This window comes from Camelina sativa, chromosome 4, assembly GCF_030686135.1.
Source record: "Camelina sativa cultivar CO46 ecotype springtype chromosome 4, ASM3068613v1".
In the NCBI taxonomy this organism is placed as follows: Eukaryota; Viridiplantae; Streptophyta; class Magnoliopsida; order Brassicales; family Brassicaceae; genus Camelina; species Camelina sativa.
Genome location: NC_141883.1, coordinates 22,702,815 through 22,725,903, shown reverse-complemented (window position 1 = coordinate 22,725,903; position 23,089 = coordinate 22,702,815). Strand labels below are relative to the sequence as shown.

The 23,089-nt window shown below is 33.6% G+C and overlaps 4 protein-coding genes, 1 long non-coding RNA gene and 1 other non-coding gene across 10 annotated transcripts; 3 read left to right on the top strand and 3 right to left on the bottom strand.

Annotated features, from left to right (window-relative positions):
- The first annotated feature begins 667 nt into the window (after positions 1 to 667).
- Positions 668 to 2,241, top strand: LOC109132582 (protein LITTLE ZIPPER 4). 2 transcript variants are annotated; one of them, XM_087511416.1, is made up of 2 exons: positions 668 to 807; positions 1,702 to 2,241. In XM_087511416.1, exon 2 carries the CDS (start codon positions 1,716 to 1,718, stop codon positions 1,914 to 1,916), a length of 201 nt encoding a protein of 66 aa, XP_087367542.1. In that variant the 5' UTR covers positions 668 to 807; positions 1,702 to 1,715; the 3' UTR covers positions 1,917 to 2,241. The 2 variants fall into 2 exon arrangements, with proteins under 2 accessions (XP_087367542.1, XP_019099854.1); XM_019244309.2 differs by lacking the exon at positions 668 to 807 and adding an exon at positions 1,158 to 1,293.
- Positions 2,242 to 4,118: 1,877 nt separating this feature from the next.
- On the bottom strand, positions 4,119 to 4,190 carry TRNAD-GUC (transfer RNA aspartic acid (anticodon GUC)). The gene has a single exon. It is a non-coding gene; the product is annotated as a tRNA-Asp (tRNA).
- Positions 4,191 to 4,331: 141 nt separating this feature from the next.
- LOC104781127 (uncharacterized) lies at positions 4,332 to 5,367 on the top strand. Its single transcript, XM_010505720.3, has one exon. It carries the CDS (start codon positions 4,444 to 4,446, stop codon positions 5,212 to 5,214), a length of 771 nt encoding a protein of 256 aa, XP_010504022.1. The 5' UTR covers positions 4,332 to 4,443; the 3' UTR covers positions 5,215 to 5,367.
- A 467-nt stretch (positions 5,368 to 5,834) lies between these two features.
- Positions 5,835 to 9,691, top strand: LOC104781126 (cell division protein FtsZ homolog 2-2, chloroplastic). 4 transcript variants are annotated; one of them, XM_010505719.3, is made up of 8 exons: positions 5,835 to 6,366; positions 6,713 to 7,412; positions 7,512 to 7,811; positions 8,271 to 8,361; positions 8,744 to 8,868; positions 9,020 to 9,112; positions 9,187 to 9,252; positions 9,362 to 9,691. In XM_010505719.3, the coding sequence occupies exons 2-8, from the start codon at positions 6,786 to 6,788 to the stop codon at positions 9,482 to 9,484; spliced, it is 1,425 nt and encodes a 474-aa protein (XP_010504021.1). In that variant the 5' UTR covers positions 5,835 to 6,366; positions 6,713 to 6,785; the 3' UTR covers positions 9,485 to 9,691. The 4 variants fall into 4 exon arrangements, with proteins under 4 accessions (XP_010504021.1, XP_010504020.1, XP_087367540.1 ...); XM_010505718.3 differs by having other exon boundaries at positions 5,998 to 6,366; positions 9,359 to 9,691; XM_087511414.1 differs by having other exon boundaries at positions 5,998 to 6,366; positions 7,512 to 7,829.
- A 173-nt stretch (positions 9,692 to 9,864) lies between these two features.
- LOC104781125 (uncharacterized) lies at positions 9,865 to 10,579 on the bottom strand. The gene is made up of 2 exons (XR_766869.3): positions 10,413 to 10,579; positions 9,865 to 10,281 (listed from the first exon to the last, which is right to left on the bottom strand). It is a non-coding gene; the product is annotated as an uncharacterized LOC104781125 (long non-coding RNA).
- A 500-nt stretch (positions 10,580 to 11,079) lies between these two features.
- LOC147946098 (uncharacterized) lies at positions 11,080 to 12,399 on the bottom strand. Its single transcript, XM_087511415.1, has one exon. It carries the CDS (start codon positions 12,397 to 12,399, stop codon positions 11,080 to 11,082), a length of 1,320 nt encoding a protein of 439 aa, XP_087367541.1.
- Between the last annotated feature and the right edge of the window lie 10,690 nt (positions 12,400 to 23,089).

The window sequence follows — 23,089 nt, the reverse complement described above, 5'->3', positions numbered from 1 at the left end:
AAAAAAGTTTAAGAGCAACACATGACAAAGAAAAAAATTATTTGTATTCGGAAACAATCTAAAACATAATTATGCATGGTTGGAGAGTAAGATTGAGTAAACCGGGTAATAAGAGGAGGAAAGAAGAGCACTTAAAAAAAATGGTCCAAAACGGTTGAAATTGAAATCATGAAGGATGATGGTTCGAACCAATCTTTACCATCATTGCGAATCTTTTTTTTTTAAGAGAGGTCGATGACCTTCTATAACGTAGCCTCTCACAATCCTCCTAAACATAATGACAATATTACCCTTCTTCTCTGACTGACCACTTCATTATCGTTACCGAAGTACCCTCGGTTCTAGTTCTTTTAACGAATCTTCTGTTTGGAGGATGAATACGATGAAGAGCCCATGAGGGTTGTGTGAGGGGAATTACAAATATATCCCTAAAGATCAATTTCGAAAGAAGAGCAAGCAAGCAAGTAACTCCTTTTTTTTCTTTTTTTTTTTCTCTCTTTAACTTCTTTCTCTTTAATAAATCATCATCATTCACATGACGCAATATACAACAAATCTCTTCTCTCTCTCTCTCTTCTCGCGGCCGCCATATATGCATAAACACAACACAATGCATGATTGTTGTGTCAGGAGAGAGAAGGTTCTTTCTCTCCCTCTCTCTCTCTCACTTTAGCTTTTGGGGATCTATATAACAGACAGTGTCTCACTTTGTTCTCTTTGTCCCTCTACCTTCCACACTTACACAAAACGTAGCGTCTCTCTCCTTCTTCTTCGCTAACTCTGCTTCTCAACACTCCTTCCCAAAAGGTATAACCTTTTCTTTTTCTTCTCCTCTCTCTTACTCTTACTTTGTTTCTAGAAGCTTTACGTGAGTTCTCACACCCAAAACTCGTGTACCACAAGTTGGGTTCTTATCAAAAATGCTCTGTTTGTTTCGTTCTCGTGCTTTACTATTGCTTTTGTGTTCATACGTTAAGATAATATATAGCTGTATATGTAGTAACGGCACACGTAGAACTAACGTGAAGACAAACTCATTATTCTCTTTTTTTTTTTTATATATAATAGCAAAACTTTTTTTTATCTTTTAAATTTTTCCTCAATGATGGAAAGTTTTAATCTTTATCCTTTCCTTTGAGATAGAGGCAACCGAAAGAAAAAAAAATTGTTTGATTTTTTCTTTTTCTTATATAAAGTTTGTAATCTCTACGATCATCATCTTTGTTTTGTTGCTTACTCTGTTTTTTTTTCTCGCGTTTCAAATATAATCATTACTCTTCTCTGTCCATAGAGGTTAAAAACATTTATAATTACTGCATATCATCATGATTACTTGTTTTTATTTTTATCTCTTTACTTCAATTATTTTTTCTTTCGTAGCTTTATCTTTTTTATCCTCCATACAAATTTATAATCATGCTCTTCTATCTTTGATCATTGAATTCATAAAAAGAAGGAATAGAAAAAAATAATTCACATTTTTAGGATGAAAACGAAATAAATGCGACAAATAATTTTCTCCTAATGTAATTCACATCCGACGTGTGAAGCTGCACGACCCATGTGTGTTGTAATGATTTAACATGAACAATCATCATAACACAAGCTATGGTTTTATTGATATTATCATTACTCTCTTTTTCTCTTTTGTTTTATTTCTTTCAAATTTTCATAATAATTTTGTTTTGTTTTTTCTTGTAGCAAGAAAGCAAAAAATGGAGAGGCTAAACTCGAAGCTGTATGTAGAAAACTGTTACATAATGAAAGAGAACGAGAGGCTAAGGAAGAAAGCTGAGCTTCTAAACCAAGAGAATCAACAGCTTTTGTTTCAGCTCAAACAGAAACTCTCCAAAACTAAGAACACTAATGGATCAAACAATGACAACAAATCAAGCTCTGCTTCAGGACAATCTTGATTTTAAATCAAGAAAACGTTAGAGCAAAGATCGGGAATCCGTAGGAAAAAATGAAGAAGACCCAGCCTTTTTTTTCTTTTTGGTTTTATTTTGTTTGGTGTAATGTAGGACGATAACTAGTATCCAGTTGTAGTTATTATGAAAGGAAAGATTCTGTTTTATTACAAGAAGACAGTGTCTCTCTGTTAGTCTTCTCAGTCATATTTTTTACTTTTGTTTCTATTTTCTATGTTAATTAAAGATCTTATTGTGTGGGGTTTGGGACTTTAGGATATGGTTGATTCTTGGACTAACATTAGTACCCTTTTGCTCTCTATTTATCAAATATTGTCAAGTCCATATCAATCAGTTAAATGTATTGGGGACAAGTTATTCAATTTTTGTATAGTCTTGAAACTAGAAAAAGCATTCAATATTCAATAAGATAGAATAAATCTTAACTATATCATTACACCACAAAAAAAAAAAAAAAAATCTTTGACCATTTTCTCTAAAATAGTTGAATTGATACAAATTCAGCAAACACTAACTACTGTATATTAATTAGGATTACGTAATTTTCAATAATAGTATAATGTAGACACTACAGTGTGTTGTAGCAAGTTCAAGTCACGTGATGAAAGTTTTATCCTAACATCCTAAATTGAAATGATTTAATTATGATGCCATGTGCACCTGAACATTTTTAATTATTATGGCTCAAATAAGTTGTTGATAATATCATACTATTGGTAACATATCTATACATAAATCTTTTATCTCCAACAACAATAATACTGAGTAAGTATCAAACTAGTATAGCTCTAAGCAGTTGAGCTAAACTTGTTAATGCCCAGTTTTATGTTTATTTATTTAGGTTCAAAACTAAAAATATAGAACAAAACCTAGTCATCTAGAATTTTACACATATCAGGTTTAATATGTAAAAAACTAATTTAAAACTAGTTTTACTATTAGAGAAAGAAAAGAAAAAGAGAGCACAAGGTGAAAGGTGTCATGAGATTCAAGCGGCTCTGTGCAGCAGAGAGATGAGACAAGAGGCTTTTCATTCGGATTCTATGTGACGTCATCACCCTCCCTACTATTTTTTTTTTTTTTGGTAGAACCCTACTAATTTTATTAGTCAAAGGACTATTCATTTTTGTTTGAAAAAACTTAAACTACTAGTTCTGATCTTATTTGACTTCTGTTTTTTCTACTCCTACTCCCTTAAACATCAAATCACAGCGTTTCACATCTTCAGTAATATATCATATATATATATATATATATGATATATATATTTTTTTTGCATTTCATTTGACATTTTAGTATTTGGATTTTGGACTACCATAATTGGTTTCATAAACTTTTTATATTGGCTTTTATGTTTGAGTTTAGATTTCACCATTAGGTTATTAAATCTAAGACATCATATTTTAATGGCAATTGGTTCATGTGTACAAAATCACAATACTAGCTACTAATGTTTGGTATGTTCTTCAAAATGTGTTAGAGAAAATATAACAAGAAAGATGTCGCATCATCGAACTCAAGTGTTTGTATGAAAATTTAAAATCGAGGCCAAGAAGAACCATCATGATACAATTGGCTGAAATGAATTCGAATCATCATCATCATAAATCATAGGAACAAGGCAAAACTCGAAGTCAACTTTGAAATTTTAATTTTAGAGATGTCCGTTTTATGATTACTCAAAATCTCTTTGGAAGACCATGCAAGGAAGGCATCATCATCTGACGTCAGAATTAATTATGGACCTTTGGTTTTTTTCAATTTCTACAATCATTATTATATTTTTCTCATCACTATGTTATTTTATGAACTGAGAGACCTATAAGGTAATGATATCGGACAATAATGTTATAGGCTTAGAGTTACGATGACGATGTACAAATACTACAATATCTTTGACCCTCAACAAATGCAATTACAATATTTTTGCATGTGTTCCTCTCTAACTTTGCTCTTCGTAGTAAAACAACAACTCTGACGACAACACAAAATAAAAACAAAAACAGAACAAAACTACACAATACTTTAAAGATTAGAGAAGAAATTATTACTTTGATTTCTTTTGTTGTTGGCAAGTGGCAACTTTGAATACATTTAGAAGCTAAAAAGACAACTTTGAATACATGTGTTCCGTTCCTCTCTAAAATGACTCAAAACTAAAATGGTGTTCAAAAATAAAAAAAAGTTCGCCGTTGCCGGGGATCGAACCCGGGTCACCCGCGTGACAGGCGGGAATACTTACCACTATACTACAACGACCTTGTTGCTAACATAATCAGATAATTAATTAAATCCTAAACTTAATTAATCAGTGGTTAAAGCAATATACATGGGTTATTCACTTATTGAGACAAAACCATTAATTAATGGGCTACAACAAAGCCTCTAAGGCCCAAATTACTAGAAACGTGGATAGTTTCGTCGGATCCGACTAATTTCAATTTCTCCGACCGATTCGATTGAGAAAACAGTAACATTCGAATCCCTTTTCTCAAATTCGAGATCTGAGGCGATGACAAAGGAGTTCGCAGTTCCACCGGTTGATTTCTCCGGCGGATCTACGACCGGAGCAAATTTCCAACAACGCCGAGCTCCCGCACCTCCTTTCCAACCACCACGACCTTCCTCCGCTTCATCTTCAATCCCATTCATGTCGTTTGACGCCGCATCCGCCGCCGCGTCAACGCCTGCTGGACCATTCGGTGGAACTATCGCTTCGTCTTCATCTTTCGGTGGAGGAGGCGGTTACGCTTCGTTCGAAGATGAGGAGCCTCTACTCGACGAACTCGGTATTCATCCAGATCAAATCTGGAAGAAGACTAGATCGATTCTTAACCCTTTCCGGATTAATAAGACTGTTCATAAAGATTCAGATCTCTCTGGTCCGATCTTCTTGTACCTTGCGCTTTGCCTATTTCAATTGCTAGCTGGGAAGATTCAGTTTGGTGTTATACTTGGCTGGGTCGTTGTTTCCTCTATCTTCTTGTACATTGTCTTCAATATGCTTGCTGGTCGAAATGGGAATCTTAATCTTCATACTTGTACGAGCTTAGTTGGTTACTCTTTGCTTCCCGTTGTGATGTTGTCTGCGGTGTCGTTGTTTGTCCCACAAGGTGCAGGTCCGGTTAGGTTTGTGATCGCTGCGGCGTTTGTGTTGTGGGCTACTAGGGCTTGCTCTAATCTTGTGGTGTCTCTTGCTGACGGTGGAGAAGAGCACCGTGGTTTGATTTCTTACGCCTGTTTCTTGATCTATACTTTGTTTTCTCTTCTCGTTATCTTTTGATTCGTTGCTTTCGTAATATTGATAGATTTGTTTAACATATCGGTGCCATTACCATGTAGCTTAATGTTGAAATCTTACAAGTGTTTGTGGTGAAATAGCTGAGACATTGTAAAGGTTTTTTTGATAACTTTAGAGGAAGTTACTGTTGAAATATTTTATGTTCTGTTCATCCTTCTGTAGTTCTCTTTGACAGCTTCTTGCCATGAATTGTTCTTTTGAATTGGTCATGGTGATGCTTAAGAATGAGCATACATGTGTTAAACTAATGCAGTTTTAGTGTAGGTTTTTGGAAAAGTTTATACTGCTTCTGGTTTGATGAAAGGCCCATTTGGGTTTTGGGAAGAAAGTCAGAACATGTCTTATTTATTATACATTTAGCACTTAGTCTTAACTTTGTTCAAAAAAAAAAAAAAATTACTTCAACTACGATGATATACAAGTGTGAGGGAAGTGTGAGTAGTTTGGTTTGACATTGTTCTATAGGTGAGAGAAACTATTAGAGATCAACTTTTCATCATCGGCGCAATTTCTATAGCAATTGGAGAAAGATAAGAGTGTGTTGGCTCGAATATGATGTTAAGGTTTCAGGGTGAAGTACGGTGGTGAAATTTGGACTGCTCATGAAACGATGTAATGAGAGAGTTTTGGCTGAACTCCTTAGATTGTTTCAACATAATTAATTTCTAAGTTGTTGAGAACACAACAGTTACGAGTTCTGATTTGACTCGAATCGAACTTACGCCAAACATAAAGAAATAAGGCCGGAAAGATAAAACGGGCTTTAAGAGAGAGAACTTTAGGTCCACATATCTGTAAAACCTTAAATTTTTCTTATTTTGTCTTCATCCTCTTCCCGTCGGGGTCGGCCAACGTTTTCCTCACTTGCCAACTGATTGACTCAACAGATGAATTTGTTTACTGAAAGTCTGAAACAGATTAGGAACAAAATCAATTGACATAAAAAAAGTAAAACAAAAAATTTACAGCGGAATCAAATTCGTAATCCCTACTATGTGATTGAGAAAGAAGATTCCAAAGCCCCAGAAAACACCAAAAAACCCTCCCATTGTAGTTTCCAACTTTTTCTTCTTTGTAAGCTCTCCAAAATCAGATTTTTCAAAATTCTTATGCTGCTGCTGCTACTACTCGAAGGTTCTCTTGCTCTCTTTCCATTGTTACATGTTTAATTTTCTATTCGTTTACTGTCTTACAAAATTTTTGGAATTCTCGCCATCTTCAATTTCGTGATTTTGTGATACTGTGCGCAAATTGTTATCTTTCTGATTCAAAAATTGATGCTTTTTAAAAATTGAAGCACTACTGATTTCACATTTTGTTCTAGATGAAAAGGTTGTGAATGACTTGATCTTTGTAATCGCTTAATCTCTAAATTGTTCATTTATAATATAAACTTGATCCAGATGCAAATGGGTTTCGATTATACTACTAACACTTAATTTAAGGACTTAAAAAGGTTGACTTCTTGTCTCTTGAACAGGTCTCTGTTAGCATAAACCGGCCGTTCTATTGGACTTTTGGACAGAAAGATTGGTTGGTTCTGTGGTCTCAACATGGCAGCTTATGTTTCTCCCTGTTTGACTCCTCCGGATTCTCGGGTTCTCACTGTTCTTAGAAAAAGTGTATTACCGGAGAGTCATCTAAACACCAGGGGGCCTGGTTGCTTAAGAATGACTGAAGGTAAGAGAAACCGTGTAGTCGTTGCTGCTGCTCATAAATCAGAGTCTTTTTCAATCAGGAACTCTTTGAATTCTCATAGTCCTAGCCATTTCCAAAGCCAAGATTCGTTCTTGAATCTCCACCCTGAGATATCAATGCTCAATCCAAGAAAAGAAGTTACTACCAGTGGACCCATCACTGAGGATTCTGATGAGTTATCTACTCCAAACACTTACAATGAGGCCCGGATTAAAGTTATAGGCGTTGGAGGTGGTGGTTCAAACGCTGTGAATCGTATGATTGAGAGTGAGATGGTTGGTGTTGAGTTTTGGATTGTGAATACTGATATTCAAGCAATGAGGATGTCACCTGTTTTCCCAGACAATAGGTTACAGATTGGGAAAGAGTTGACTAGGGGTTTAGGTGCTGGTGGGAATCCAGAGATTGGAATGAATGCTGCCACTGAAAGCAAAACAGCTATTGAAGAAGCTCTTTATGGTTCGGATATGGTTTTTGTCACTGTATGTCTATCACTTTTTACTTTTTCTTACTGTAAGATCAGATCTTTAAGTTCACTGCTTGAGGATTAGCTAGCTAAACACTTTTTGTTATTTTGATAGGCTGGAATGGGTGGTGGAACTGGCACGGGAGGGGCTCCTATAATTGCAGGGGTTGCAAAAGCTATGGGTATCTTGACGGTTGGTATTGTCACTACGCCTTTCTCTTTTGAGGGACGGAGAAGAGCAGTCCAGGCTCAGGAAGGGATTGCAGCCCTCAGAGAGAATGTTGACACTCTCATTGTTATTCCAAACGACAAGTTACTCGCAGCAGTTTCTCAGTCTACTCCAGTCACAGAAGCATTTAATCTGGCAGATGATATACTTCGTCAAGGAGTCCGTGGAATATCGGATATTATTACGGTATGGCTTTTTAATTTGGTGAATTGTCATAAATACCACTAAAATAGTTTTTTATTCCAAAAATACCACTATTTAATTTTTTTTTCAAAAATACCACTAAAATGTAATTTTTTTCTAAAAATACCACATAATTGAATTAAATTTCTAATACTAAAAACTAATTCCTAAATTCTAAATACTAAATAAACCCTACCCCTAAAAACTATACCCTAAAACTAAATGTGTCAACCCAAACCTAAAAAAAAAAAATTCTACATCCTTAAAAATCAATATTTTGTGTTTGTGGTAATTTTGGGAAAAAAAAATTTTGTGGTAATTTTGGAAAAAAAAACAAAAAGTGGTATTTTTGAGAAAAAAACTATTTTTAGTGGTATTTGAAGGAATTTCTCTTTTAATTTTATATGTTCCCTTTGGCATCCTTGTTTGTATAAATGTCTAACAGCTGACATTGCATTGCAGATTCCTGGATTGGTCAATGTGGATTTTGCTGATGTGAGGGCTATCATGGCAAATGCAGGTTCTTCATTGATGGGAATAGGAACTGCAACTGGTAAGGGTAGAGTGGTCTTTAGATTTTGAAGCTTTTTTTTGTTGATAGGCTCTATTTGCTGCAGCCTGAGGGTTACTTAGCAACAAAGGGAAATTTTGGTTACAAGGCAGGTTAAAGAACCCCATGACTAGTATAGGTGACGCTATTTCCATATGTACTATAGATGTAGCTGAGTAGATTAATTACAGATTTGGTATGCCTTAACCGTGACAAAGGAACCAGTCTAATAATGTTTGGTATACTGAAAATTACGTAATGACAGTCCACACCATATGTGCATTGTGATATATTCAGGGAAATCCTAAAACTTGAACTATTTTGGTGCAATGTTTTGGTTGCATCATCATGTTCACTCTTTCATGCTAAACTGTCATTCGAGCAGGAAAGACACGAGCAAGAGATGCTGCATTAAACGCGATACAATCACCTTTGTTAGATATTGGCATTGAAAGAGCCACTGGAATTGTTTGGAACATAACCGGTGGGAGTGACTTAACACTATTCGAGGTTCTTTCTCCCTCTCTACGTTTCAAGTCCATGTCCTGTCCTAGATATCCCTTTGGTTTCTTCCGTGGAAAAATTTCAGAACACAGCTGCAATCCCATGTTATTTATGATACTGTGATGCTTATTTTGAATCTTGGGGAAACGATTTGCAGGTAAATGCTGCTGCAGAAGTGATTTACGACCTCGTTGATCCAACAGCCAACCTTATATTTGGTGCTGTGGTAGATCCATCCTATAGTGGTCAAGTAAGTATTCTTCATTCTTGAAATTTTGATCTAACTTATAATCTCTGAGATACCAAACTCTTTCTTGCTGTCAGATAAGTATTACTCTAATAGCAACCGGCTTCAAACGCCAAGAAGAAGGGGAAGGGAGGCCACTTCAGGTATATTCACTTGTCTTCCTCTTCCTCTTGACACACAACGTACTTGATTCTTACATCAAATCTTACAAGAATTCGATTGTGATATTTCTTAACTCTGAAATTACAGAAGACACAAGCGGATGCATCAATGGGAGTAACAAGACGTCCTTCTTCATCTTTCGCTGAAGGCAGCTCGATAGAGATCCCAGAGTTCTTGAAAAAGAAAGGTCGCTCTCGCTATCCTCGCCTCTAGACCCACTTTTGATCACTTTATACGTATGTGGGTTAGTAAGTTGCCTGTCTGGTGATTCTTTAATAGGTGTTAGAAATGTTTTTATTGTTGTTTATATAAAAATAACAATAATGTGTACTATATCTCGGTCTTTGTCACACTTGTTTCAAGAGTTTACCTTGTAGTATATTTGCAATTGGATAAATGGATAAAAGTTTCAAATGTCTACTTTGCTTTGTACATACTCCATCATATTTCATGACCCCTTTGATTTTTTCTTTTCTCATTTTGGTCTTCCATGTGTAATTATGTATATATGAATGTTTGATTCACATAAACAGATAAATTAAAAGAGAAAACCATATTAGATCAAACAAGAATACTCATGCAAAAGTCAAATATGATAATCCAAACAAATACTGATTTATTATAGTGCTAGAGGATGATGAGAACAGACACCCATTTTACATGAAGCACTTTAAGTAATAGAGTAGGGTAGAGGAGAGGAGTAAAGTAAAAATGGAGAAAAAACAAGAAAAAAAAAAAGGTAATCTGGAGCTAGAATTGTTGAAACTTAGGAAACCATAGTGAAAGGTAAGTGTCTTGCGAGTGGATGGCTGGTGTCGATGAGGGGGTCGAACGTGACTGTGATAATTCATATTAATCGGGAACCTACACGAGAGGAGGTCTTCTTGGAGCTCGTTTAGCTCTTTTACAAACCATTTTATATATCCCTGTAAGCGTAGCATGACGACTTGCCCTTGGAGCAGCTCCACATGCTATGGAGGGAAATGCGCCCGTCCCCGTCCGTTCCTCACCTTTTAACACAACACACATATACAACAAGTTATAATTTAAATAGATATTTTCTTGAAATAGTAGTAGTTAATTAGTAGATTAAATTTTAATGTGACAAGAGAAAATTATCGAGAAACGAGAAGAGACTGACCTAGGTGACGGAATCGAGCCTCTGTGACAGAAACCTGAAAAGATAGACATAGAAATATATGAAGTAGAGTTAGAAGAAGAAAAGCTAGTGTTGTTTTCTTCATTGTCATTTGTATTCCTCTCTCACTTGTCGACTACAAATGTATATATAGAGAGAGTTTGGAAAGCAAACAAAAATCAAACGTATGGTGGATATATAAGTCTTTGAAGTGTCAAACTACGTCAACTTGTTATCTTCTATAGAAAACGACGCGGTTTTGTAGAAAAAAAAATGTAGGTTATAAACACTTCACTAAAGTTCCGTCTTATGAACCTAGCTGTGTAAGAGCAAGTTTACTGGGGGTTCATATAAGGAGAGTTCTTAAATTTTTTATGAATTAATTGTGTACTGTTTGGAATATAAGAACCCATGATCTCTTAGATAAAATTTTCTCTTTTATTGGTAGGTTCTTATTTTGGGTCTCTTATTTTTGAAAATATTGTATTTTAAAATTTTAAAATTTTAAATAGAATAGTAGTGGTATAAATGTGTAAACATTTAAGATTTTATAAAATTAAAGAAATATTCCATTTTTATTAATTTTCAAACATACAAAACATAATAAAACATTAATACATGGTACAACAGAAGTGCAATTTATAAATGGAGAGAATGATTAATTTTAATACTAATTAGCTCTAAATTTTGCCCAAATATTCTCAACCAAATCATTTTGCAAGCACTTATTTTTTTCCTTATCACGAACATCCTTTCGATTCTTGAGCATAGTAGCGACACATGAAGGCCTGGGTGTTGGAAGTGTGTAGTCAACTTCTGAAGCTCTACTTGACTCCATTTGTGTGAATTCAGTTTGATCAAATAGAGAGTACCCATCTCGTTCGTCCTCTACTATCATATTGTGCAGTATGATACACGCTCTCATTATTTTCCCAATCTTTACTATATCCCAAATAAGTGCCGGGTTTTTGACTATGGCAAATCGAGCCTGCAAAACTCCAAAAGCACGCTCTACATCTTTACGCACAGCTTCTTGTTGTCTTGCAAATAAAGCGTCTTTTGGAGTTTGTGGCAGTGGAATAGATTGGATAAAAGTAGACCATTTTGGATAAATACCATCTGTCAGATAGTAAGCCAATTTATACTCATGTCCGTTGACACTGTATTTAACTTTAGGAGCTCGACCATGCAAAATATCATCAAAGACTGGACATCGGTCAAGAATATTGATATCGTTTAATGTACCTGGTAGTCCAAAGAAAGCATGCCAGATCCAGAGATCATACGAAGCCACCGCCTCTAAAACGATTGTGGGCTTTCCAGATCCGCGGGTGTATTGACCTTTCCATGCGGTGGGACAATTCTTCCACTCCCAATGCATACAATCGATGCTTCCTATCATGCCGGGAAATCCGCGATACTCGCCAATGTCGAGTAGTCTTTGAAGATCTGCTTGTGTGGGTCTTCTCAAGTACCCATCTCCAAATAAATTTACGACTGAATCTGTAAACTTTTCCAAGCATATTAGTGCCACGTTTGGAGAAAGGCGGAGGTATTCGTCAAACGCATCAGCTGCACAACCATATGCCATCATACGAATTGTTGCGGTACACTTTTGCAATGTAGACAGACCCAACCTTCCGGTAGCATCTCTTCTTTGTTGAAAATAGGGAACTTTATTTGCGAGCTTATCCACAATACGCATGAATAATGGCTTGTTCATTCTAAAACGGCGATGGAAAATGTTGGGAGGGTAAGTAGGAGCATCACTGAAATAATCATTCCACAAGTGGTCATGACCGACTTCTCTATTTCGTTCAATGTGAATTCGCTTTTTTCTTGGTTTAGGTGGTGGTTGACTTTGGATTGGTGGAGTAAGAAGATTTTGCCATACATGATTGGTGATTTGATCGCATGTTTGATTAAAACATTCATCAAGTATGTCATCAACATCATCATTATGGGAAGAAGAATGGGAAGAAGAAGCCATTGTAAAAAAAGAGGGAACTAAAGAGAAAGAGCTTTTTGGTTGGTATTGAAATTTGAGAAGTGTTCAGAATGAGGTAGCTAGAGTGTTTAGAAATGTTGATAGTGTTGATCATTATATAGAAAAAAGGATGTAGCTTGAGTTCTTGAAATATGTGGTACACAACCATTACAAATAATATGTGGTAGAAGTAAATAATGACAAAAGTACATGTAAAAACTTGTGGTAGAAACACAAAAATACAAAAGAGCTAGTAAAAACTTGTGGTAGAAACACAAAAATACAAAAGAGGTTGTAAGAATGAGAGTTGTTGTGTGTCACAGACTGATGAGAACATGTGGTCGAACACACCATGTCACTTTATCTCGAACACACCATCTCGAACACACCATCTCGAACACACCATCTCGAACACACCATGTCAAACACACCATGTCAAAACAGAACACACAGTGAAGTAAGTCAATCAAATAAAATTAATGAACTTGTTATATAAACTCACACCTACGAGCTTGAGCAAATCGTTAAACACAAACACAATTACAAGGAACCAAAAAAAAACACATACTTAAACATATTAATTAGCTTGTCCGATTGCAAAAAACACTAGAAACCAACTAACACATCAATGACTGACTAGACTAATACCAACAATAGCAATTACTAAACCTATTTATCACAACCAACAAACAAAAGCTATAACATCAAAGACTACACTAACCTACACTAGCAAGTACTAAATCTATTTATCACAACCACCAAACAAAAGCTTTAACTAACACCAAATAAATGCAAACAAGTTGAGGATCATGATTACCTTCCTTCATGGTCGAAGAGATCCATGTTTGTCCATACTCAATAGATCCTTCACACTCTATATCATCAATGCATCAATCCTTCACACGCCATTTAACCTCAAAACAAAAGACAGAACCGGTTAATGAAGCCCAAGATCAAAATAAAATTAATCATACATGAACAAGCTAACTCGAACAAGAACAATGTACTCTAAAATTATACATTCATGTGTGAAGAACAAAAACATTTACTAAATCATCATTAGCTACCACAAATAACAACATCAAAAACAACTAATAACAACACAAAAACAATCATGTGTCAAGAACCGAAACAATTACATATCCAACTCCACACATTATCTAAACATTGTAAAATGGATCATCATTAGCTTAATAGCTTTAATCAGAAACTTTAACCACACACACAAATAACAACACCAAAATCAACATATTGCGATACATTCAAGGCCAAATCTTTTCAAATTCATCATAACCGGAGTTAAAAAGTACTCATCTCCAAAGTAAGGATCAAAACGGAACACATGAACACCAAAAATCCTAATTTTCTAAGAAACATCAAAAACCCTAATTTTCGATCAAAAAAAAAAAACCCTAATCATCAAACCCTAATCGAGATTGATTCAATCAGTAATTAAATTGATAAACTTACCCTCTGCTTCCAATTGATTGAATCTCTTCCGATTGAGTGGACTCCCAATTTACGAAACCCTAATTCCCAAATCGCCTCTCCTACATGCAATCACAGCCGATTCACCATTCAATCAAAATACCGCCATGGGAAACGGCAATCTCCTCTTCGTCCGGCAGCAATCTCCTCTTCTCCGACCGCAATCTCCTCTTCCTCCACACCCAGACGATTCCACAAAAACTTCTTCGTTTTCTCTCAATCGCGAGAGAAAGAAAGAGAGAGAGAGAGAGAGAGAAAGAAAAGGAAAGAAATGGGAAGGAAAAAAAATTTACACATTTTATATTTTTCGATCACCCAATAGCATACGGACACGTATGCGTCTCTTATAACACATTTGGGGATACTATATAACAACTCCCCTTAAATTTTTTGTTTTCTTTTCCTTTATTTTTTGATCGAAAATACTAAGAATCAGGGGTTGAACCCTTCGATAAACAAGGTCTAATTTCGGATCGATGCAAAGACTTTTGGAGGTTCCAGTCTTCCAGATATTTTGTAGGTTATTAACTTTATACTATATACATGTGACTACTCAATAGTAACTTCATGAACTTTAAGGGGGCAAAGGCCAAAAGGAGCTTGCAAGTTGCAAGGATGTATTTGTTTTTTTTCCTTAGCGCTATGTTTTTTACTTTTATTTTAGGGTAATATTAGCAAATATCACAATTGTGAAAATAAATGAAGAAAATAGTCAAATATCACAAAAATATTTTTTTTTATAGGAAATATTACTGGGCCCACATTTATTATGGAGTGAAAAATACATAATTACCCTATTGTGTTTTAATGTTAGATTAAAAAGAATGAATGATGCATAACATTTTTTAAAATAACATGTAATATTTATATTTCATATGTAATACTCCCTCTGTTTCACAAAGAGTGTCATTCTCACACATTTCACACAAATTAAGAAAAGTTTGAATTATACATGTTTGCTCATATTTAATAAGTGGTTAATAGTTTATATTCAATGAAAAGAGCTTTGGGTTTAGGGGTAAAAAAGAAAATATAGCATTAAAAAACACATTGGAAATGTAGAATGACACTCTTTGTGTAACAAAATTTTTTCTCTAAAATGACACTCTTTGTAAAATAGAGGGAGTATTAAACTAAATAACGATCAATATATAAAAATAGCGTGTTATAACATGTTAAAAAGAGAAATTAACTAATATTATATGTAATTCGAAGAAATAGCATGTTCCAAAACATAACAGCAGAGTTCCAAGGTGAGTAGATATGAGAGAAGAGAGAGAGAAATAAAGAGAAAAAAAAATGATAGATGTTTCAACGTGAGTGAGCATGAATGAAGAGAAGAGATATAAAAAGTAATAGAGAGAGCTGAAAGAGAGAGAATGCATGAGGGGAGAGAAAGTTTGTTATTTATGTGGAAAAAAAAAAGAATGACATGAAATTTTAAAAAAATAACATGTAATATATAAAATGAGTAGAAGTGTAATTGTATTTGAAGAGAGATAATACCTTCTGACAAGCACTGTACAATTGTGGTATTTTCTTAATTATGTTATGTTTTTGTGGTATCTATTGCATATTCTCTTTATTTTAAAACCTTTGCCCTTATTTGTTGTTACCTAAAATTTCAACTAAAAGTCTACGATATGTTTTTGTACATACATACTCCATTGTCTCAGTCTGTGACTGTCTCAGTCTGTGTCACACTTGTAGTACCTGCAATTGGATAAAATGGATATTAAGTTCTTGTACATACTCCTGTATATATCACGAGCCCTTTGAATTTCATTTAGTTACTCTCCAACTATATGTTAATTCACTTCTAGCAATGTATGTAACTATTATGTATGAATTGAACTAGATTCCGGTTTGAGTACTAAACCCACAGTGCAAGAGCATGTGGTATCTAGTATTCGAGTTCCAGATTGGTTGTACTTATTGCAGCTACAACAACGTGGTTGGGACATCAGCTATGTAATATCTTCTGAATAAAAAAAGGGGAATTTTTATAAATACACCAAATCTTATAAAATTTTTGAAAACTACACTTAATATTATAGTTATTTGAAAACTACATATTTTGAAATGAAAATGGACAGAAGTACTCTTATTATTAAACAATTTTAACAATTAAATAAAATAAGAAAAACTTAATTTATATTTTAAAAAAATAAACTTTAAAAAAAACTACCTTTAAAAATGGTTAAATTCGAAATAAATTATTTAATAAATAAAAATTATAACGAAAACATATTTATTATATTTTAAATAATGATTACATGAACCAATTTTTGATCTTATAATTTTGAATAAAAAAAGAAGAATTTAAATATTTTTATTGATATTATTTAGATTTAAATTTATTTTAAAATAAATAATTTAAGATTATACAATTTATAATATATATATATATATATATCAATATTTTAGACTTATTTTAATCAATGTTGATTTATTTACAATGTCGACTTTTTGAACAATCGTTTTGTTTTTTACTTCTATTGACTTAATTATCTTTGTCATCGACTTATATTTAATCAGTTGACTTATATTATGGCTAGTAGATTTTTAATATAGTCGATTTCTTTAATGGTTGACATATTTTTTTTGTTCATCGATTTATATTTCTTTTTTGTTGATTTATTTATTTATTGTTGACTTATTACATTCTACGTTGATTTATTACTAAAGTCGATATTTTGAATGGTTGACTTAAGTTTAATTTTTGTCGACTTATTTATTTTCTGTCGATTTATTTTAAAACTGTCGACTTTTTTTTTGTTTAATTGTTTTTTTACATAGTCAACTTTTGATTATGTTGACTTGTTTGTTTTGTTTGTTAACTTATATTTTTTTCCTGTCGATTTGTTTGGTCTTAATAGACTTATTTCATTTTAAGTTGACTTATTAATACAATTGACTTTTTGAACTGTAGACTTATATTTTATTCCTGTTGATTTATGTTTTTTCTTTGTTGACTTATATTAACAAAGTCGATTTATTTTTTTATTAATTGATTTATTACATAGTCGATTTTTTGAACCGTTGATTTATTTTCTATAAGCTCATAATTTTTTATTATTTTATTAAACTTGATAATTATCAAAATAAATTGAACTATATAATTATTTTTCAAAACTTTTTTATTAAATAAAAAAGTTTGAATAATTATTAGTGGTTTATATATTTATTTAAAACTAATATTATCTAAAAGTATTTACTAAACATAAATCGTAAAAGAATAATTCTAATTAATTTTATTTTAGTTGTTATATAATAAATTTTTAAAATTAAATTACTAAATAATACCAGATTTTTAATCACAATTGAGTAACAATTGAGTGATCCACGATCATTTTTGTTTCGTTTATCTGAATTTTAATTTTCGTTATTGATTAATATTATCCATAATAAACTACTTCATCATTATCTAAAATTTTTCAATATCTAATTTATAAACAATGATTTTTAAAAATAATTTTCTAACATAAATTAATTTAATTATTTTGTGTTTATTTAATTATTAATTAAGGGAAGATTTTATTTATTTTATCTGAATTAAATATTTTTAGTTATTGATTAATATTATATATAATAAATCAATTCATCATCTTCAAAAACAATTTAGCTAAATTCCAAATATTTAGTTTACACAATGTTTTTTAAATTTTTTTTTTATGAATTAACTTAATTAAATTGTATTTATTTTTAACAAAATAGTTATTTAGTGCAATACATAAGGTATATTTCAAAGAGTTAAAAAATTTAGTATAGATTCTAAATTTCCTATTAAATTTAAGGTATGTCTTCAAAAATTTTCAAAATAAAGTCTTCACTTAAAATTCCAGTATTATGAACCTATCTGAAAAATTACGGATGCAGACTTTTGGCGAGAGGTCCGCATATATTGTAGGTAAAAAGTCTTTAAAAGCATACTCGTTTTGACACACAACATACTCGTTTCTTACTGCAAATGTTACAAGTACTATTCGATCTTTCATATATCTAAACTCTATATGAAATTACGTCCTTCTTGAAGTCCTTGCTAAGCAGGAAACAAGACGTCCTTCTTCATCTTTCCCTGAAGGCAGTTCAATAAAGATCCCAGAGTTCTTGAAGAAGAAAGGCTGCTCTCGCTATCCTCGCCTCTAGAATTGATAACCTCCCTTTAGATTGGTGTGGGTAAGTAAATTGCCTTGGTGGTTATTTAATAGACTAATAGGTGTTAAGAATAGTTCTATAATTAATAATATGATATCAGTCTCTGTTACATTTGTTTCAAGAGTTTGCCTTCTAGTGATTGCAATTGGATAAATATATAGATAGAATGGTTAAATACCCTTTGATTTTCATTCTGGTTACATTGTCTTTATATAAACAAATGTTTTTAAATTGATCACTTTTTGACATGAATGCATGAATGTTTGATCAACTATAAACAGGGTAAATTAAAAAAATGTCAAAAGGAGAGGACCATATAGATCAAAGTGTGGTCACATGTTAACGTCTTCACCAAATAAAAACCATAGAGCCCCTTCCCGATCGAGTCACGGCACAATCACAATATCCCTGTTGATGTATTCTTAACTGAGTTTTACAACAAGATGAAAAGAAAAAGAAAATAACATTTATAAAAGGCAAAGATGAAAATGAAGATGTTGCTACAGTCACTGCACTAGTTCAGAGTACTACAAAAAGTAGTTCAACGAAGAAGATAACGTGGAGCTGAAATAGGAAAATCAGCTAAGACGGTTAATATTCAAACCATGAAGGTTATGAAGACTAGGAGCTTTGAGAAGAGTCTAGAAGCATGAAGAGTTTCCTTTTTAGTAGAAAAGGAAATATGAAGAAGACTTTCCTATTCCATAAGAGAAAAGGAAATTTGCAAAGAGATTTGGCAATTCATATTAGGATTAGAATAGGAAATTAGGCTTTTATGGCCACGACCTATTGTGTATAAATAGGGGGCTAAGCCTTTGTAGAGGGTAGGACAAAAAAGAGCAAGAGAATTCTTAGACATTAAGGTTATGTGGTTTCTTGTAATAAAGCATAACGCTTAAAGGGACTAAGGGGTTTGTCTTGAGAGGTTTTTAGATTGTTTATAGATCCATGAACATGAGAGATTAGATAATTGATTGAGTGAAACTTGTAAGTTTACTAAACATATTATCTAATAAAGAAGTTTTATTTTGAAGAACCCCTGTCTTAGTTTGTGTCTCAGTTTCCATACATATCAATAGCTCTTGCGTTTTCAATTGGTATCAGAGCGGCACTTGTGAGATTACATACAAGTGAGATCTTGTGGAGAAGATGGAGAGCTATTATGGACTCGAGTTCGGTTCAAGAGTAATATTAGGTGATGGAAACTATGGTTTTTGGAAATCAAAGATGAAGGCGGTTATAGGAGGCATTGATGTATATGCTTGGAAAGCCATTTTGGAAAAGTGGGAAGAACCAGAAATCAAGGATGAATCAGGAGTGGAAGTTGCTAAGCTAGAGAAGGACTGGACTAACGACGAACTGAAGAAATCAAAATATAACGCCAGAGCACTCTCTGCTATTCACAATAATGTTGGAAGAAACCCGTTTGAACTGATTCAGGGATGTGAAACAGCAAAAGAAGCCTGGGATATCTTGCAAACTCACTTTAAAGGAACTACTAAGGTGAAAAATTTAAGGAAAGACATGTTAGCTTCAAGATTTGAAAATCTAAAGATGGAAAGCTATGAGTCAATATCTTATTTTAGTTCAAAGATAAGTTCTTTAGCCCAAGAAGCATTGACTCTTGGGAAAAAATACAAAGACAAGAAATTGGTGAAGAAATTTCTAAGATGTCTTCCTACAAGATTCATGACATACAAGACTGCCTTGAGTGTGTTTCATAACACAGAAAATCTTAGATTTGGAGAAGTGGTTGGTATGCTTCAAGCTCATGAGATGGAACTGGAAGGTGAGGATAAATGAGACATTTTTGCTCTTGAAAGAGAGAATCACGAAGTAGAAGAAGAAGATTCGATTGGTTTGTTGGCTCAGAAGTTTAGTCGAGGGTTGAAAGAAGCAGAACAAGAATTAGCTCAGAGGAGGTTCAACTCGATCAAAAATAATCCAGAGAAAGATGAAACTGTCAAGAAGACATACATGCAATGTCATGAGTGCAGAGGATATGGACACTATAAGAATAATTGTCCTACAATCAAAAGAAGAGAAATTAAATGTTTTATGTGCAAAGGTATTGGACATACTCAGCTAGAATGTGATAATGATCGGAAACTTAGAAAAGAAAAGTCTAAACTGAGAGTTAAAGATGATTCAAAGGAAGATAATGATAATGGAATAGTACTAAATGAGCTTGGTGCATTCTTGGGAGTCGCTGCATTTGCTGAAGGAGAGGAAGTTTCAGAATCTGAATCTGAAGGGGAACAAGTAGATGAATTTACAGAATGTTACAAGGAGGTGCATGAAACACTGATTAGGATTGGAAAGGAAAATCAGACCTTATTAAAAGAGAAGTGTCGTCTTGATGCACTTATTAAGTCACTACAGATTGAATTGAGCGATACAAAGAAAATCAGTCAAGAAAGTGTAACATTAATGAAGGACAAGCAGACTGTCTCCACTAGAACAGGAAAATCTAACAGAGGTTTGGGATATACTGAAAAAGAAGGATTTCAAACAGGGCAAATCAAGTTTGTAGTTGAAGGTGTAGCTCTACCAAATCAATACAAATCTGGAAGTAATACAACCGAACATATTGGTTGTTATTTTTGTGGGAAGAATGGGCAAATAAAAGCATATTGCTACAGATTCAAAGAAAGAGTAAGTAGACTCAAACATCAAGGAAAATTTATGTGGAATGGATTTCATAATCAAATATGGGTGAAGAAATCTGATATGTATCAAATGACATCAAGTATGTGTAAGAGAGAGGAACATCAGATTATTGATGACGGGAGTTCACGTCATATGACAAAAACCTGGAGAAATCTAGAAAGTGTTAAGAAAAAAGAAGGAATCATTGGAATCATTCTCAAGCAAAAGAAGAAACCTGAAACTGACTCTAAAACTGCAACAGAACGTGAATGTGTAGAAAATCCTAATTCTGCATCAGAGAATACAATTGACACAGAGACTACAACTGTCATTGCTACATAGAATGCAACTGCAGCAGAGACTGCAGCTAGGACTGAAACTGTTACTAAACCTACAACTACGACAGAACCTGCAACAGAAGATTGCAGCAAGGTAGAGAGTGTCAACTACACAATATTGTATAATAAATGGCTTAAACTAGTTGAGGAGAATTCAGTGTTGACAAGGGAGAAACTCAAGTTAGAGGCTAAGGTTGCTGAAATACAAAAATGTGTTGTAGAGAAAGAAGAAGAAGCATTACAAGCTAGAATACAACTTGAAGAAACTCAAAAGAATTTGAGAATGCATAATAATGGCACAAAACAGTTGGATTATATTCTGAACATTGGCAAAACTGATCGATATGGTCTTGGATTTAAAGGAAATCATCAAAATCAGATCCAATGTTTGTCTCTGCTGGTTATTAGAGAGAGCTACATCAATGGGGGAGAAGAAATAAGAAAAGAATATATGGTCTGCATTATCAAAGTCAAAGCCCAGAAAATAAAAAATAAAAAATTTGCTTGTAGATGATCATCATCACATGGTTATTTCTTCTTCGTTTTCTTTGGCTGCAAATTTCGGATCATACGTCTGAAAGGTATTCTGGAATCTTGAGAGCGAGATCTTTTCAGTGATATAAAGAACGTTTTTGGGTTCATAATAGTTTGATAGGAAATCGTTTCTGAATTTGGATGCTCACAGGATTGTCTCACTCTAGATCTGTCATAGGAATCTTGCCATATCTTTTAAACCATAACTGCAAATTGTGATATGTTTCTTCCTATGGCTTCATAAGAAGGTTGTTGATTTATCAACCAAGTTTCATAATTTTCTGGGTTGGTTTACTACTCTGGTTATTCTCTGTTTCAAGACAGATAAGTACGAGTTGTTACAAGAGTTCTTTTATACTGGAAAGGAAACAGTGAGTGTGTCAACCTGTGAAGATGTTATTAACTTGTGTGTGCTCACAAGCAGGGGGAGAAGAAGATGGTTTTTGATGTTCAGTTCTTTGCTGGAATTATATTGTGCTTGAGAGACACACAAAGTTAAAAAGGGGAGATGACATAATACAACAAAGTGATTCAGATGTAAAACAAAGAATGACATTTTCATCTGAGTATTAAGTATGTGTTTTGGTTCTAAAACTCAATCATCAAGGGGGAGATTTTTGGTGTTATGAAGATCGAGTTTTAGATGCTGCAGAGATATTTACTCGGAGATTAAGGGAGAGTTTGGAGATCATCAAAGTAGTAGTTGAAGCTTATGTTGTGTGAAGCTTGGATTGTAAAACTCAATAAGAAAGGGAGAGATTGTTGATGTATTCTTAACTGAGTTTTACAACAAGATGAAAAGAAAAAGAAAATGACATTTATGAAAGGCAAAGATGAAGATGAAGATATTGCTGCAGTCGCTGCACTAGTTCAGAGTACTACAAGAAGTAGTTCAACGAAGAAGATAACGTGGAGCTAAAATAGGAAAATCAACTAGGCGGTTAATATTCAAACCATGAAGGTTATGAAGACTAGGAGCTTTGAGAAGAGTCTAGAAGCATGAAGAGTTTACTTTTTAGTAGAAAATGAAATATGAAGAAGACTTTCCTATTCCATAAGAGAAAAGAAATTTACAAAGAGATTTGGCAATTCCTATTAGGATTAGAATAGGAATTTAGGCTTGAATGGCCACGACCTATTGTGTATAAATAGGGGCTAACTAAGCCTTTGTAGAGGGTAGGACAAAAAAGAGCAAGAAAATTCTTAGACATTAAGGTTATGTGGTTTCTTGTAATAAAGCATAACGCTTAAGGGGACTAAGGGGTTTGTCTTGAGAGGTTATTGGATTGTGTATAGATCCATGAACATGAGAGATTAGATAATTGATTGAGTGAAACTTGTAAGTTTACTAAACAGATTATCTAATAAAGAAGTTTTATTTTGAAGAACCCTTGTCTTAGTTTGTGTCTCAGTTTCCATACATATCAATAGCTCTTGCGTTTTCAATCCCATCTCAATAAATATGACATCTACAAAGACAAATTATATGTTACTAGGATAGTACCCGCGCTACGCCGCGGGGAGGA

Coding starts and splice junctions, on each gene's coding strand:
- LOC104781126 (XM_087511413.1), top strand. CDS start 6,786: ATGGCAGCTTATGTTTCTCCCTGTTTGACTCCTCCGGATTCTCGGGTT. Junction 8,362..8,743: donor GGGAATAGGAACTGCAACTG/GTAAGGGTAGAG, acceptor TCATTCGAGCAG/GAAAGACACGAGCAAGAGAT. Junction 9,113..9,186: donor ATCCATCCTATAGTGGTCAA/GTAAGTATTCTT, acceptor TCTTGCTGTCAG/ATAAGTATTACTCTAATAGC.
- LOC109132582 (XM_087511416.1), top strand. CDS start 1,716: ATGGAGAGGCTAAACTCGAAGCTGTATGTAGAAAACTGTTACATAATG.
- LOC147946098 (XM_087511415.1), bottom strand. CDS start 12,399: ATGGCTTCTTCTTCCCATTCTTCTTCCCATAATGATGATGTTGATGAC.
- LOC104781127 (XM_010505720.3), top strand. CDS start 4,444: ATGACAAAGGAGTTCGCAGTTCCACCGGTTGATTTCTCCGGCGGATCT.